This window comes from Tamandua tetradactyla, chromosome 6, assembly GCF_023851605.1.
Source record: "Tamandua tetradactyla isolate mTamTet1 chromosome 6, mTamTet1.pri, whole genome shotgun sequence".
Classification (NCBI taxonomy): Eukaryota; Metazoa; Chordata; class Mammalia; order Pilosa; family Myrmecophagidae; genus Tamandua; species Tamandua tetradactyla.
Genome location: NC_135332.1, coordinates 174,951,799 through 174,968,286, shown reverse-complemented (window position 1 = coordinate 174,968,286; position 16,488 = coordinate 174,951,799). Strand labels below are relative to the sequence as shown.

The following is a 16,488-nucleotide window of genomic DNA, read 5'->3' as shown; positions in this document are numbered from 1 at the left end:
AGATTTGAACAGACAGAAGAAAGAATCAGCAAACTAGAAGAGAGGACAATATAGAATGTCAAATGCTAGAGATAAAGAGAGAACCGTAAAAGCATCAAAAGAAAAGTGATTCATCACATATAGGAAACAGTAATAAGATTAAGCTGATTCTCATCAGAAACCATGAAGACAAGAAGACAGTAGTATAATAAATTCAAGGTACTGAAAGAGAAAACTGCCAGCCAAGCATTCTTTATCTGGCAAAATGACCCTTAAAAAATGAGGGGGAATCTAAAATATTCACAGATAACCAGAAATTGAAAGAGTTCAGCAAGAAACCAGCCCTGTAAGAGATAATAGAGGTCTCCAGACTGAAAGCAAAAGGCAGGACAGAGAGGCTTAGAGGAGTGTGGAAGTGGAGATTATCGGTAAGGATAACTACAAGAGTGAAAAGAGAGGCAAAGGATAAAATGCTACCTTTGCAATAATAGTGAATATTAGTGGATTTGCCTCCCCAACCAAAAGACACATATTGGAAGAATGGATTTAAAAGTTTGACCTATCTATATGCTCTCTACCAGAGGCTCACCTTTGACCCAAGGATATAAATAGGTTGAAGGTGAAAGGTTGGAAGAAGTAACCAGAAAAGTGCTGGGGTAGCTACACCAATATTAGACAAAATAAACTTTGAAGGTAAAACTGCCATAAAAGACAGAGAAGGACACTATATAATAATAAAAGGGACAATCCACAAGAAGCATTAACAATCATAAATATTTATGCACCTAACCAGAGTGCCCAAGAATATATAAGGCAGACACTGTTAAATCTGAAAGGAGAAATAGAAATCTCTAAAATAATAGTCGATGACTTCAGTATACCACTCTCATCAATAGATAGAACAACTAAACAGAGGATAAATAAGGAAACTGAGAATGTGAGCCATATGATAAATGAACTAGACCTAACAAACAAATAAGAAATATTTCACCCCAAAACAGCAGGGATATTCATTCTTCTCAAGTGCTCATGGATCATTCCCCAGGACAGGCCATATGTTGGCTCATAAAGCAGGGCACAAGAAATTTTAAAAGATTGAGATTATACAGAGCACTTTCTCTGAACTTAATGGAGTAAAGCTGGAAATCAATAACAAGCAGAGAACTGGAAAATTCACAAATATACGGTAGTTAAACACATCCTCTTAAACAATCAGTGGGTCAAAGAAAAAATTGCAAGGAAAATTGGTAAATATCTCAAGGTGAAAGAAAATAAGAACACAACATATCGTTTTACATGTGGGATGCAACAAAAGCAGTGCTGAGAGGGACTCATCCATAAGCACCTATATTAAAAAAGAAGAAAGAGCTAAAATCAAAGACCTATCTGCATACCTGAAGGAACTAGAAAAAGAAACAACAAACTAATCCCAAGCAAGCAGAAGGAAAGAAACCACAAAGATGAGAGCAGAAATAAATGAAATTGAGAACAAAAAACAATAAAGAGGATTAACAACATCAAAAGTTGATTCTTTGAGAGGATAAATAAAATCGACAAACTGTTACCTAGATTGACAAAGAAAAAAAGAGAAAATGATGCAGATCAATAAAACCAGAAATGAGAAAGGGAGACATTAGTACTGTCCATACAGAAATAAAAAGAACTATAAGAGTATATTATGAACAACTGTATGCCAACAAATTAGACAACTTATTTGTCTAATGATATCCAGAATGGTCCATACATCCTCAACCCAAGTCAGATATATGCATCACGCCTATTTGTGGAGTTTAAATACAGTTTTGACAGCTCTAAGCTAGTAGGTGGTACTCATGCTCTTTCTCTAGTATTAAAAAAAACAAAAGACACCCAGGAATCCAGGAAGGCTGTACCAGAGCCCCGAACATGTGGAAATGGTTCTTTCTCCTAAGCTAACACAACCCAGTAAATTGCCTCAGCCATCACGCTGGTTGTCTCCACTTGGCACCGGTGGTGACACCCAGATTTAGGAAGCCCTCATGCCTTGGGCCTGGGAGCTGCGCCTCAGCCCAGAAGCTCCGGCAGAAGCCCAGCAGCCTCTGTCCTTTTCCTTCATGGTGCTGCTCCCACCAAGAGCTAAAATGGCTTTCTTTGACGTTGCTGTGACTTCTGAACGTGATCTGTCTTCTTTTCTCCCTGTCCTGTGAGTTCGGAAGGCCACAGACTTCTGGCAGCAGCCATGTCCCGTTGGTGTGCCTTGTTGTGGGGGAGTCGCTTAGGTCCCTCTTCAGTCATCATCGTGGAAAATTCTTCCGCCTCCTAAAAATTAAAAGGAAAATGTGCACATGCAGCCTCCAACTGGATTGGAGAAATGCAGTGTAGATGAAACAATTCGGAGGCCTCAGGGCTATCTCTGGTTCCTGTCGAACCCTCTGGGAAAGGCAGTCTCACCCCTTGCTGTTCTCAGGCTATCTGTCTTCCTTAGTCGTAGATACAGATTCCTGATTATGTACCATAATCTGTCTGTCCAAGAGACATTTTAGCCTGGATTCATGCAGTGAGTCTGATCCTATACAAGGCCCTCTACTAAGCACTCAGCCTACAGGAACTCACTGCTCAAAACATCTGTTTGAAAGTACAGAAGACAATTCTGCACCTCATCTTCCAACAAAACCTGCATGAGCCGGCAGGAGGGTCACCCTCCAGCTGGGCCAAGCTGCCCTCATCCTGCCTCATCCTCTCCCCTGAACCTCACTTCCTCCTACAGGGGCCCACGCCTGATCCCCCAGGGGCTGTGGCTCCCCCTCTATTGGCCCCTCTCAGAGAGGATAATACTCCTTCCTTTGGTTTCCCCAACACAGCAAAATGGAGTGAAATTTTATGAAAACAATTTACTATTAAGATGAGTCCAGACAGTCTTACAGCCCTTTCACTGGCTCTGATTTTTCACACATTTCTTTCTTTATTCAGAAGAAATTCACTGAAAGCCATGAGAGTAAGGTGGTAAAGAGCATGGCATCTGGCGTAGGAGGCAAGGTTCAAATCTAAGCTCTTCTGCTTAATACCTACGAGGCCTTGGACAAATGACTTACATTCTCCAGGTCTCATTCCTAACAGGGGCTGGTAGTACCTCTGTTACAGAGTGCTGCAAGAATTCCATGATAAGCATTTAAAACGAACATTTAAAGTTCTTGGAATAATGCCTGGCACCCCCCAAAAAACAGAAAATAAATGTCAACTTTTATACTACTGATACCAAGGTAGGCTCTGAGGACATATATAAATTAATTTCACATGAACCCCATAACCCAATACACTTCCCATTTGATGGAACAAGCCAGAAACCTGGGAGTCCTCCTTAACTTCTCCCTCTCCTGTCACAGTGATATCATTTCTTGAAACAGAAGAGACTAGAGGAGAAAAATCTTTGATGGGAAAGTTCAAGAGTCCATAGGGTGGCAAGCTTAATTAGTTAAGGGGATGAGATGGTCGGATTGGAACTACGGAACTGCTGCTCTTGCCCTAGGAATTAGGAGCCCCTGAGTCTCAGATGGTGAGACTGTGCGAGCTTCCCTCCTGAAGATGGGAACATTAGCAACCGTCTCCTCTTCCTACCTCTCAGGGTTGGAGGGAGGTTTTCCTTTCAAGCGTCTGCGGAGCCACTTTGTGCATCCTCGTATGAGGGACCTCAGGGAAGGACCGGGGTGTGCTGAGAGTTGCCTGCATCTGACCCACAACCAGCCCTTTCTTCAGAGCGCTTCCGCCAGCTGCTAGCTCTGTGATCCCTACCGATCCAGGGAACCTTTTATTGATTCAGTTAAAATGGAGATAAGCCACCTTTCTGAACTGAGTGTGAAAGGAGAGCGTTAACCCAAAAGTGTTATCACATTGATCTCTTTGACCCTGGCCACCATCATTTAACCTCTCTGGGCCAAGGTGGGTGATATTGCCTGGTGTAAGTTAAAGAACAGGCTTTATTGGGACACTTACAAGCCAAGAAGAGATGTTCGAGTTCTTTAAGTACCTCCTGGTGAGATGGACAGGGGCTGGAGTGACACTCCCAGACCTACAGTGGTTTGTGCTCTAGGGGAGGGCTCCTTACCCCATGCTACCCTACCTTCTAATTATGCAAAGGTGGGAACAGCCGTGCATGAGAGAAAATAACTATAACTTAGCCATCTGGCACTCTAAAGTAAATACAGCTGTGCAGGGAGTGCTCTGCGAAAGCCAGGTGCTCGCACCTGACAACCTTGTTAGAAGTTGGATTGGGGGCTCCTGGGGGAAGGGGAATTCTTGGACCCATACGAAGTTGGAATGACCCAGGCCCAGTTAGTCCATTGGCCAAGCCACCCAAACTGTTAAGGTCATTTTCTAAACATTCCTTCTTGTCTTTTCAACACTCTGTAACCCTCAGGTGCCATTAAACTTGAGAAGATTAATAAAACCTCAATCATAGGGTCACTGTGGTGATAACATGAGATGCCTCAGCAAAGATTTTTCAGGGTCCAGAGCACATAATGTTAATGTATAAACTGTAATGTAGTAAATTATTATATTATATTTTTGTTCATTTATCACCAAGTTCGTAAAAAGGAATCTGTCTGCTATGTTGTAGAAGGAAGTCTGACATTCTACAGTGCCTATGAGTTTCATAATTCTGCTTCCCAGCTCCATAACCCCAACCTCCTCAACACTCTTGTCATCCACCCCTTCTCACTTGGTGTGCCTTCTCCAGCAGTCATCAATCATTGGTATCCCCTGGCCTTTGGTTTCCGGCCTGATTTGATCCCATTTGTGGTTCCCATTGGCACTATGTATCCCGGGAGCACAGCCTTTATCTGAAACTTAACATGTGTACCACACTTAGGAAACTTAGTCTAACACAGTTACTCAATAGATAAGGAAAGTGAGGCATAGAAAGGTCAAGTAAGTCCCCAAGATCCCCAGAACGGGAATAATTGCCCAGAGTCCCTGGCTCCTGGCCCAGTGTCCTTCCCACTGTATGCTCATTCATCTATTCAGGGGACAGCCTTGGGGAGGTACTGAAGGTGCAGAGAAGAATAAGATAATACCTTGCATTATGAGATCACATAGTCAAGTAACCATATAAATGCTTTTTAGAAGTAGCTGATGGCAGGCCATTGTAGCTCAGTGGCAGAGTTCTCTCCTGCCATGCTGGAGACCCAGGTTCAATTCCCAGTGACTGCCCATGTAAAGAAAATAAAAGAAGTAGCTGAGACATGCTTTATAAATAAAGCTCTAAATACTACCAAAGAATATTCTGGAGCAAAGACAAGGGAGCCTCAAGTCATCCTTTGTTCTCAACCATGCTACCTTCACCCACAAAGTCATGACATTGGAGTCACATTTCCCCCCAGCCGGCTGAATCCAGGTGTCCCAGGTGGCACTTTCTAGCTGTGAGATCTTGAACAATTTCTTTAAGCTCTATAAACTCAGTTTCTTCATCTATAAATGGGAATTATGATTTCTATTCTGTCTGGTTATTTTGAAAATTCCAAGAGAAAAAGTATATAAAGTTCTCTCCCACACTGGGCCCTTGATAATGTAAGTTTTATTCTTTTTTCCCACTGGATAGTAGGAATCTGAACCCACCTTCCAGTGATAGTTTGGGATACTTCTCTAAAGGAAATAGGTTGAGACATTTCCCCCACATGGCAGAACCCTGGCTGGGCAGATTGACACATGAGAATGACGCCAATAATCCAGCTCTCAAGTGGTTCCAAGTTTACAATTTGAACAGTTCTATGCCTGGCTATGTAGGATACTTTGGAGAAGTGAGGTAGTATCAGAAGTACCTGGAGATACCAGGAAGACTTCCTGGAGGAGGTGGCACCTGAGCTCTTTTTTTTTTTGAGGAGTAAGGTTTAGTCACATGAATGAGAGTTGACTAAGAAGGTACTGGGGATGCAAAGCACTGAGGTAAGGGAAAGCAGGGCACATTTGGGAAGTACCAAGTAGTTAGATTCTGGAATATATGTTTAGGGTTTGGAGAGTACAAGGAAATGTGACATATGATAAAGGACCTTGTAAGCTTTGCTAAGAAGATAGAACAGAATCTGAGGGAATGGAGAGCTATGAAAGGACTTTAAATTAAGGAGTAGCATTATCAGATCCATGCTTTAGAAATACTGGGGAATTGGAGAAGTGGAGAATGATAGTCTGCTTTGGGGGCAGGGGTGGAGGTGTCCTGGGGCCTTCAGACAGTCAGAGCTGCCAGAAGATGGTTCCAGAGTAGGAGATGAGAACCGAGCCAGGAACACGGTGGAAGAAGAAAGCTGGGCAGACTCGAGATTCGTTAGGGAAGTAGAATCTACGGATTTTCTAATGGCCTGGCTGTGGAGTGTGGGGAAGGGGAGAAAAGAAGGACGAGACCAAGGATTCTGACTTGGAGGTGGTGTGAATGGTCTTGTGACTCACAGAAATGGAGAGCAGAGGTTTGGGTGGGGGTATTAGGAAGTGAAGCATTCAGCTTGAGAGCTCTTGAATTTGAGAGGCTCTGAGACCTCCAGATAGAGATGCCCAGCAAGCATCCACATAGGAAGCCTCACTAGCATCCACAACTAGGAGAATATGTCTTAAAATTATTGATCTGAGCACACCCGCTACGTGCCTGTTGAATCTGACCACCTGCGTTCTCTGTTTCCAGTACTTTGTCTTCACGGGGGTGTTGGCCATGGTGACCTGTGCTGTTTTCCTCCGACTTAACTCGGTCCTGAAGCTGGCTGTGCTGCTGATAATGATTGCCATCTATGCCCTGCTGACCGAGACCATCTATGCAGGGCTCTTCCTGCGCTACGACAGCCTGAACCACAGTGGAGAGTAAGTGTCATCGCACCCTCGGGAGTGCTCCTTCCACGGGGAGGTGGAGCCCACTGGGAGAATGAGTGGGGTAGACTTATTGGAACTGGAGGGTCGGATGGAGATTGAATCAAGGTAGAGTTATTAGAACTTGGGAACTCGTTGGATATTGACTTACATTTCTCCCCTCGAACACTCCCTAGCTACCAAACCTAGGCAAAATTCCTACTTTTCAGTCTTATTTATATTCATTAATTATGAATCCATCCGTTTATTAATGATGGATTTGGACTAGATAGTGAATAAATAGTAACTCAGATCTCCTCCAGCCCTGGTAAGTAATAGTTCCTTCAACTTTAGGGACTCTAAGACTTGTAAGGTCTGATGATAATTTGGCTATAGCAATATTAATAATAAGAACCCTCATGTATTGAAATCTTACTCTTTTCTTGCATCTCATTTATTTTGAAATGCAGAAAAAGTACAAGAAAATAATGTCTTAGCCTAGATTCCTTAGAAAATAGAGCCTGAGGCAAGGCCTAAGTGCTCACGTAACCCCAGGGCAGCAAGCATGAGGTAACAGGGAACTGAGGAAGGAAAGGAGGGAGGCAGATGCAAGCTAATGCCTTATCATGCTGTCCACATGAGTTGAGATTCAACAAATGCCCTGGAAGATGCACCCACTTGGCCAACTGAAGTGTCTCTGCTTAGGTCCCGGGAAGGGGGAGCATGCCTCAGAAGAGAGGTAGGCATCTGTGTGCTGCCTTCTTAGTGGCAGCATGTTGCAGGTGCTCTGTGAAGGTTCTCTGGGTGTTGAGCACAAACACAGCCAGCCAGTTGGCTGCAGATGCATGAGAGGACGGCTTCCTCAGATCAAAGAGCCTAGCGGAGGAGAGGGAAGAACAGGAGAGGGTCCTGTCTTGCCAAACGCAAGCTCCGGGAACCGTGGTGGAGGAGAGGGGAAGACACATGTGGCGTGTGGGCTCTTGCATTTATTGTGACCACAGGGGAGGGATGGGATTTTCCTGTGGATGCTGGGGGTTGCACACACGAAAAGCAAAAGCAACAACGGCCATTTGGAGAAGCTGGGGGCGTCTCCTCCTGGCAGCATCTGCCTTGCTAGTTAAGTTATGCCAGGAAAGGGAGAAGTGGCAGGGGCCCTTCAGGAGAAGAGATGGCAGTGACCTTTATTATCCCAAACCTTCCAGATGGGCAGGCCTTACTAATTTTGGTTCTGCGCAGGGCAGGGCTAACTGAGGTGGTCACTTAGAAGGAAAACTTATGACTAGGCCAGGCAGGATGACAAGGCACCAAATAGGATTTTTAAATACCATTGCACTACAGATGTCCTGTGAAAATATACAGAGGACACAACAGAGGGCAAAGAGGTGTGTGGACAAAATAGACCACCTTTGTAGTACAAATAAAGATCGAACCATCTAAAATGCATTAATTCAAAGGGCAGCACAGCATTAGTGGAGCGAGACAGGGACTGGCTCTGTTGCATTAGGAAGCCACTTCCCACTTCCAGACCTCAATTTGCTCATTGGGGAAGTGGAATAACTGTACTTTATCCCAGGGCTGTGGTCATACCTGGTGCATAGTAGGTGCTCAGTATATGCTCATCCTTCTTTTTCCTCCTTCTCAGGAGAGAAACTTCGGTTCTGAATTCTCTTTCGAAGTCTTAAGGAAAATCTCATACTTAAATTGTTCAGTAGGGTTTTGAAAGTAAAGGTGATCCCAAGCTCATTGTAGCTGCTGATTTGTGAAAAAAAAAAGTTGTGCTTTTTATTCGGTTTTCTCCTGACTCAGGGTCAGTAGATTTAAATTAATGAAAAAACAAAAAGGGACGTGCTCATCCAGACTCCCGTCTCAGCGTCTCAGCTGCATCGTAAACCAGCAGGTTAGTCGTCACCGGGTGTGGAATTTGGCAGTCACGTGTTGGGTTTGAGCCAACCCGTAGGAACTCACTTGGGTTCAGGGTGTCTCTGCTGGTCTCTGGGTGTCAGCTGCCTCCCTGGGTGGTGGAGAGGGCACAGCTTTGCCCAGAGCCCTGGGCTGCCTTCCCATGTGCTCCTCAGATGCCCTTCCTCGACAACCCCTGGCTCAGAGAATGGCACCAAGCCTCACACAGGCGAGGCACTCACACCCCCAGTATCTTCTCAGTCAGTATTCATTCCTCTTCCTCAGCGACCCCGTAGGGGAGCAGCATCTTCAAAATGCTTGTGAGGATGAGTTGAGGAGCTAAACCACTGGGGTTCAAATGCCCGCTGTCCATCAACTTGTGATCTCAAACAGATTCATTAAAAATGACTTAAACTTTCTAAACCTTGTTTTTATCATCTGTCGAGTGGGAATAATGATAGTTACTGCATGTTGTGGGACTAGAAAGGGGATCAAACGTGATAACAGAAACTTGACAAGTCCCAGTATAGAGGAAGCAGCAGATTAATGCTAACACTTAGCTTTAGACATGTAACCTCCATATCACTAATGCCACTGCTCTAGAAAGGTGTCCATCCTTATCTCTGTACTGTAGTCTTCTAACTGGTCTCCTGGCCTAAACTCTCAATCTACCCTTCTCGAAGCCATCTGGTCAGTTCCTTTTTCTTATTAAATCTTGTCATGGGCTCCCTGTTGTCTCTAAGAAGCTAAAAGTTTAACCAGTTTACCAGGGAATTCAAAACTCTCCCTCAACTGGGCCCCACAAACTCCTCCAATCTTATCTCCTACAAACCTACGGTTCACCTTTTGCACCCTATATTCTAGCTACATGAAATCACTTGCTGTTTCCCAAATGAGCTTCTGTGCATCCATCACCCTGACAAATTCCTATCAGTAATTCAGGGCACAACTCAAGGCTCCCTCGTCAGTGAAGCCCTCTTTGACCATTTCTCATTTTCTAATATGTGTACGTAAGTTCTGATCATTGCACTTGCCTCTGTGTGTTGCAGTTATTAATTTCCATGCCTTCCTTCTCCATGAGAATAGCAAATTTTAAGGGCAAGGACCATTGCTCATGTTCCTATTTTTGGCACTTAGAGAATCTGGCAGTAGCTGCCCAACTGAATATCTGTTGAATGAAAAATTGAATGAATGAGTTACTGGAAAAAGTATTAGCTCATTTGGAATCTTTGAGTCACAGTAATCTGTCATACACAGCCCTACAATTTTTGCTCACTATTGTTTTACACCATGTGTCTCCCATCCTGTAGACACATGTTGCTTTTGGGTACAAGTGTCATGCTTCACTTTTAAAGTGATGACATTTGGCTGGGCTTTTTAGCCCATTCCAGTATGTTCACTTTCCTTATCTTCTCATAGGCTTAGTTACCTATATGTCATAACTGATTATCAGAGGATAAGATTTCCATGCCACCTATGCCTTGTTAACTTTCTGAAATATAGACAAAATACTGGAATGCATTGCAATTGAGGTTCTAAAACCTGGGATTGAGTTCTGGCCTTTATTTCTGCTCATCGGTGGCCAGACTGTTAATTAAGAGTGGCAGCAAAGTAAGTTTTTAAGAGCATCAGATATGCTGATTATAATAGCAACTAACCCACCTTGTAAGTTATTTTGCTGGGAGTTAGAGGGTCTGCCTCTACTATCCATGCTCTTTCCACTCTGAAATTTGGAAGTGGCCATGGTAAGTACACATACTATATCTCTGTTTCTAATAGAAGATCAATGGCATTTATTTTAATTCAACAAAAATCTCTCCAGATCTATTATGCACCTATTGTTAGGGTCACAGAAGGAACAAGGACCATCTCTTCCCTTTATTTTAGTATCCAGCTGTCCCTCCCCCTCAACCCCATCCAGATGCCTCATTTCCTAACACTGCTCATTTTGCTCTCGGGCGTCTGAAAGCTAAACAGCATGAGTCAGGGGCTTCTCAGAGCTCTCCACCAAAATTATCCTTGCAAGACTTGCCAACAGGGTTAGGTATAGAAGACATTTCAGACATAAAACGTGCTACCAGATGAGGCTCTCACAAATGAGAGGCATGTATATTATGCTTAATAGTCCACATATCCCTTTTAAATTCATAGCTTCATGTAGATATTATGAGACCTCTTGATGCAGATGTCATCTGTCAACTGAGACTCAGAGAGCTTCATTGACAGCTAGTAAGTGACAGAATCAGCTCTGGAATACAGGTCTTTTGATGTCATGTTCAGTGGACTTTTCACTGAACTGCTTCCGGTTCTGCCCTCCCCTTTGCACGAGGATAGTCTTCAGTATGAAAATACCATCAGGAACCGCCAAAGCCATCACTGTGCTCAGAACCATAGTTGAGTGATCCTGGGAACTAGCCTTCCAGGGTGTTTTAAATTCACAGGTGGCTTTCCTTAGTGTCTCAGGAACGTGAGCTACAAGACCACCACACTGACAAATCTCAACAGGGAGTCAGAAAGAAAGACCAGGCACAGATCCCACAAGGGTAAATCAAACAAGGTCTGCTTCACTAAAGAGGAGGGAGGAGGGCGAGAAAGGCAGGACACACTGCAAACGGTGCAACAATATTCTCCAAGGATGGTTTAAACTCTCCATCCTCAATATGCCTCATCAATGGCCATATTGTTGCAGAAAATAGTGCCTGAATGAAGATCACATCAGACTTTCTGGAAGTATAACTGATCTCCTCCAGTGTTAAATATGTAAGCAAGAGCTTGCCCAAGTTTATAATGGAGACCACCTCACCTGAGCCAGATGTACCTCATAGGTTCAGATGTATGCAATGCAAAATACAATAGCAATGCATTAAGCTTGAACAAAGGTCTCATCTATCATCTTTAGTCTCTCTGAGCAAACAATATATTTCTGAATTCAGTGTTTCAGAAGTAGAATTAGGATCATATCTGGATCTTTCTTGGCATCCTGAAAACAGGCTTCCGCATCATTTTGATGTTATGAAGTACACTGGCCTCTCCCAGCCCTCAGAGTCTGTACCCTTTCCCATTTTGCACTAGCCCTGCCTCCTTTTCAAAACCAGGAAGAAAACCGTTTGGGATGCTGGAGTGCAGGGGTTTGCAAACTACAGCTTGTAGAACAAAGCTAGGTTGTACTAAGTATAGCAGCAGAGGTTAAAGAGAGAGAGAGTCCAGAGTGTGAAAGCTGCCTAGACCATGTTAAGAACCTGGAAGAGTTTGGGGTTCACAGAAAAGGGTTTAACTAAAGGGGCTTGAGTATTTTGAAGGAAGACTTCCTGCTGTGAATAAAGGATTAGAGAGGAACAAGAGTGGATGTGGGGAGACCAATCAGGAAGCCAAAGGAATGGCCAGCTTCATGGTATGTGACCTGAACAAGTACGTTGCACAGGACTCCACACTCCAAAGGGACCTGCACCTGGTGCGTTGCTCTGCTGCCACTGCCTTGAATTTCTTAATACATCTTGAGCAGGGGCCACGCTTTTTGATTTTGCACTGAGACCTGTAAGCTTTAGAGCTCTTCCTGGATATTGCACTCAGCCATATGAGAGGTCATGGTAGATACAAGGAGTAAAGAATCAGAAGATAATCCACAGGTAGGGTCAAAGCCAAGTAGAAGTTGTCCAACATCATGTGACCTTCATCCATCCACTCATCCTTTCAATATACACTACCCCCTTCCTAAGGCTTCTGCTGGGCACTGGAAATTCACAGATGGATTCGACATCATTTTGACCCTCAAGTTGCTTGGGAAAAAGCAGTCATCGATAGATGCTTAAAGGAGGGGATTGTAGCTGATGAGAAGCATCACCAAAATCTGCGTTGAAAACCAGGCTTTGCCATTCATTAACTCTGTCAACTAGAGCAAGTTATTTAACATCTGGGCCTCAGTTTCCTCTTTAATAAAACAGGGATGACAGTATCTTAATTGTTAATATGAGAATTAAAGCAAGATATATATATAAAGTGGTTATTACAGGTCTAGAATGAAACAAGCACTTAAATGGCAATCATCAGTATGGCAGCAGAATGACAGATAAATTCAAGCTGGCTGGCTTATTATGGATTTCATGGGAGAAATGAGATCTAATAGCTAGACTAAAAATTCAGGTTTGGGATGGCAAATGACTAAAGGTCTAATCATGGTGCCTGTGATGTGAGTCTCTCACCCTGCCTTGGACACAAGTCAGCTACATGACCTGAGACATGTTACTCCTCCTCTCTGGGCCTGGGTCCGCTAATTATAAAATGAAAGACTTCCTTCCAGGACATAGCATGCTGTGAATGGCACACATAGTAAAGAATAGCATGGATCCCCAAGATCCATGTTATAGTATCTAATCACATGATGTTATTTTCATAAAAAATCTCTAAGTTCAAAAGTAGGTTACAAAAACAGTATGAACCATATGATCTTAAATTTGAAAAAATATCATTGCAAGTGGAAAAAGGCTTGGAAATGGCATTTAATTGGCTCCACAATTTTAAACACTGTTTTCCTTGCGTGGTAGGCTTGAAGACCATTTTTATTTGCTTATTTGTGAAATTTTTATGAATTTCCCAATTCTCTGCAATTAACATAAATGTTTCTTAATGAGTAGCATTCGAATTACATATTAATTTTTATGAGATGACAGACAAGACAATCTCTAGCCTCGAAATTTACATTATTCTACATGTGTTTTCGCTTACATAGGTTCTCTTCTATTAGCATAGGGAGATGGTAGTATTAATTCAGTGATTTTATTAATTCAAATAAATCAGTTCAAATGGCCCTTGGTTTTAAGCCTTTGCCACCCAGTATTACACAAAGTATTATAATAATGCACTAATTTCAGCCACTGGGCTCTCTTTGGTAGCTCTTCAGAGAATCATAGATACTAAAAAAAAAATTCCTTCTAAATTCAAATCACAGTTCCTTGTGGATGTTCCTTGGCCGGGCTGACATAATCTGTGCTGTTATATTTAGGCCATTTTTCCATCTGATATGCAGCCTAAAGGTTCAGAGATGGATCATAATTTGCCTTTTTTTTTCTTCTGAGTTTGGGCTAGTCATCTCACTATTTATTTTTAGCCAACCAACAGTTGTGAAAATGATTCAAAACGTATTTATGTTTTCTCTGGATTATATGTCTCAAACGATAAATTGTTGGGCTGAAAAAAGCCTCCTGCATTACAAAGAAAAGGATATCAGAAGTGCCAGGCAGAGTAGGAGTTTAGACTTTATTCAGGAGGAGCTAAACATAGGGCATCTCGTGTTCAATCCAAACTGTGTCAACGAATGACTTTTTTAAAAACACCACCATAAGCAGGATTATGGGCCAGGCCCCATGCCAAGCGTGTCACCAGATTCACTCATTTAATTCTCACAGTCGTGGTGGTGCAGTTAGCCATGGGTAAGCAAATTGAGGCTGAGAGTATTAAGTGACTTATCCAGGGACAAACAATGGGTCAATAGCAGAGCCGAGGTTGGAACTTGGGTCTACCTAAGTCTCAAGCTCATGTCTTTAACCATTCTGCCAGGTTCCCACAAATTTTAGGGCCAGAAAATTAAGTGAAGTGAAAAAAAAGAGTGGTACTGGAATGTGACAGTCACCCCAAAATAAATACTATGGTGGCTGTGAATGAATGAATGAATGACTTTTATGTAGATCACACACACACTCCACTTTGGCATCATGGTGGACACCTCTAACTGAGCAGAGCACTCTCTCCTGCTAAGCCTGCATGTGGCCTCAAACATAATATATGATATTTACTTATCATCCCTTCACTAGAGGCTTGAAAACTGGTTAACTAAGCAAGACATATGTCTCATACCCAGAGAACCCATCCCATCTCTTCCACCTGTTGATTTATCATCCTTTAAGACTCAACTCTTGAGTCTTTCCTGAGTGTTCAACCTCTTTCTGTGTATTCCCATAGCAGTAAGTATGCATCCTTTCCATGGAATGTCTCATGTTTATATGAAATTATCTGTGTATTTGATTCTTTCTCATAATGGACTGTTTCAAAGGCAAAGCCAATGTGCCTTATTCATCTCTATATCCACAGCATATCCTTGGTACACAGTAGATGCTCAATAATTGGAAACTTCACTGGGTTATAGAAAAAATAATAATAATAATGAATCTATCTACTATTAGCATTTTGTCTCCAAGGAAAAGTGGATGGAACTAAGAATTCACAAATCCCAGTCTTGTTCCAGCCCACATAGTTATTCTGTTCCCTTGGTTCCCATATGCACAATATCTCTCTAAGAGAGTGCACATTTCCATCCCTAAGTCCCTGGTGAGCTGTACTGTGCTAGCCCTATGTGGGTGGGATAGCCATTGAGCATGAAGTTAGATGAGAAGCTGGTCTTGGCAGCCCTGTTTCCCTGGACCTCTTGCTGCTCTTATTGTTCTCCAGCAAAAACAGAACTTGGGCCAGCTGAACTCAATGGACTCACTCATATATCTGTGGGTTAGCTGGGGCTCATCTCTAAGCTAGGTATGGCTGGAGCACCTTAGCTGTGCAGGTCTGCTCCATGTGTCTCCCATCCTCCACCTGGGACAAGCAGGGCCAGCTTTGCTTCTCCTGGAAAGGCAGAAGTACAAAAAAGTAAGTGTAAACATGCAGGACTTCTTGAAGCACAGGCTTGGCACTGGAACTCCCTCACTTCCATCTCATTCTATTGACAAAAGCAAATCACATTGCTGAACCCAGAACAGAGCAGAAAGGCACTGCTGTGCTACAAGACAAAGAGTAAAGGTACAAAGATGAGTGAGAAATTGCAGCCAAGGGTTAGGACCAGCACTCACACCTCCAAAAAGCCAAAATTTCCTCCCACCCAAGTAACACCACCCTGAAAGCCAGGTTGGCCCTTGCAGAAAGAGAAAAAGAGAACAAGTCTTTGTATTTGTCAGAGATTTCTTTTGTCAAGTTAGCTTTCCTTTGATATCACCATCTTCCTAGTCCACATACATTTCAATGTATCTTTGTACATTTGGAGCCTTCTGTTTCAGGTACTTGCCCTTCTTGAGCTTGTTGGCAAGCTCCATTGGCACTGGAGGGTCACCACATCCATGAAGATTTCCCTGACTGTTTTAGACAGATGTTGCACCTATTTGCCCTTTACTCTCTCTACACCTCACTTAAGCATTTTGGTTTACTAAATGCTGCCAGAATGCGATATATCAGAAATGGAATGGCTTTTTAAAAAGGAATTTATTAAGTTACAAGTTTATAGTTCTAAGACCATATAATTCTAAGATGCCAAGCTAAAGCATCCAGAGAAAGCTATCTTGACTTAAGAAATGCCATGCTTGTCATATGGGAAGGCATATGGCTGGCATCTGCTGATCTTTGTTCCTGGTTCCATTGCTTCCAGCTTCTGATGTGACTGGTTTCCTCTCTAGGCATCTGTGGGCCTTCACTTAGGTCCTCCAGGACACAACTCTGGGTTCTGGCTTGCTTAGCATCTCATGGAAAGTCACATGACAACATCTGCTGGGCTGCGTATCTCCAAACCTCCGTGTCTAGGCATCTGCTCTCTCTGTCAGCACTCCAGGCATCTCCAAATGTCTGCATCTCTGTCTTCTCTGAAGCAACTGTCTTTTCTCTAAAATGTCTCCCTTTTTAAAAGAGTCCAATAAATGAATCAAGGCCCACCTTGAATGGACAGAGTCACACCTCCATCTAATCAAAAAGCCATACCACAACTGAGTGGATCAGTATCCATGGAAACAATATAATCAAAGGTTTCTAACCTATAATATTGAATCAGTATTAAAA

General features: G+C 43.0%; 1 protein-coding gene across 4 annotated transcripts in view; it reads left to right on the top strand.

Moving 5' to 3' along the window:
* Positions 1-16,488, top strand: part of ADCY8 (adenylate cyclase 8) — a 241,915-nt gene that overhangs the window by 186,941 nt on the left and 38,486 nt on the right. For all 4 annotated transcript variants that reach the window (XM_077167672.1, XM_077167676.1, XM_077167674.1 and 1 more), the window contains one exon: positions 6,626-6,798. In XM_077167672.1, coding sequence (XP_077023787.1) covers positions 6,626-6,798 — 173 coding nt within the window. The remainder of the gene's footprint in view (positions 1-6,625; positions 6,799-16,488) is intronic.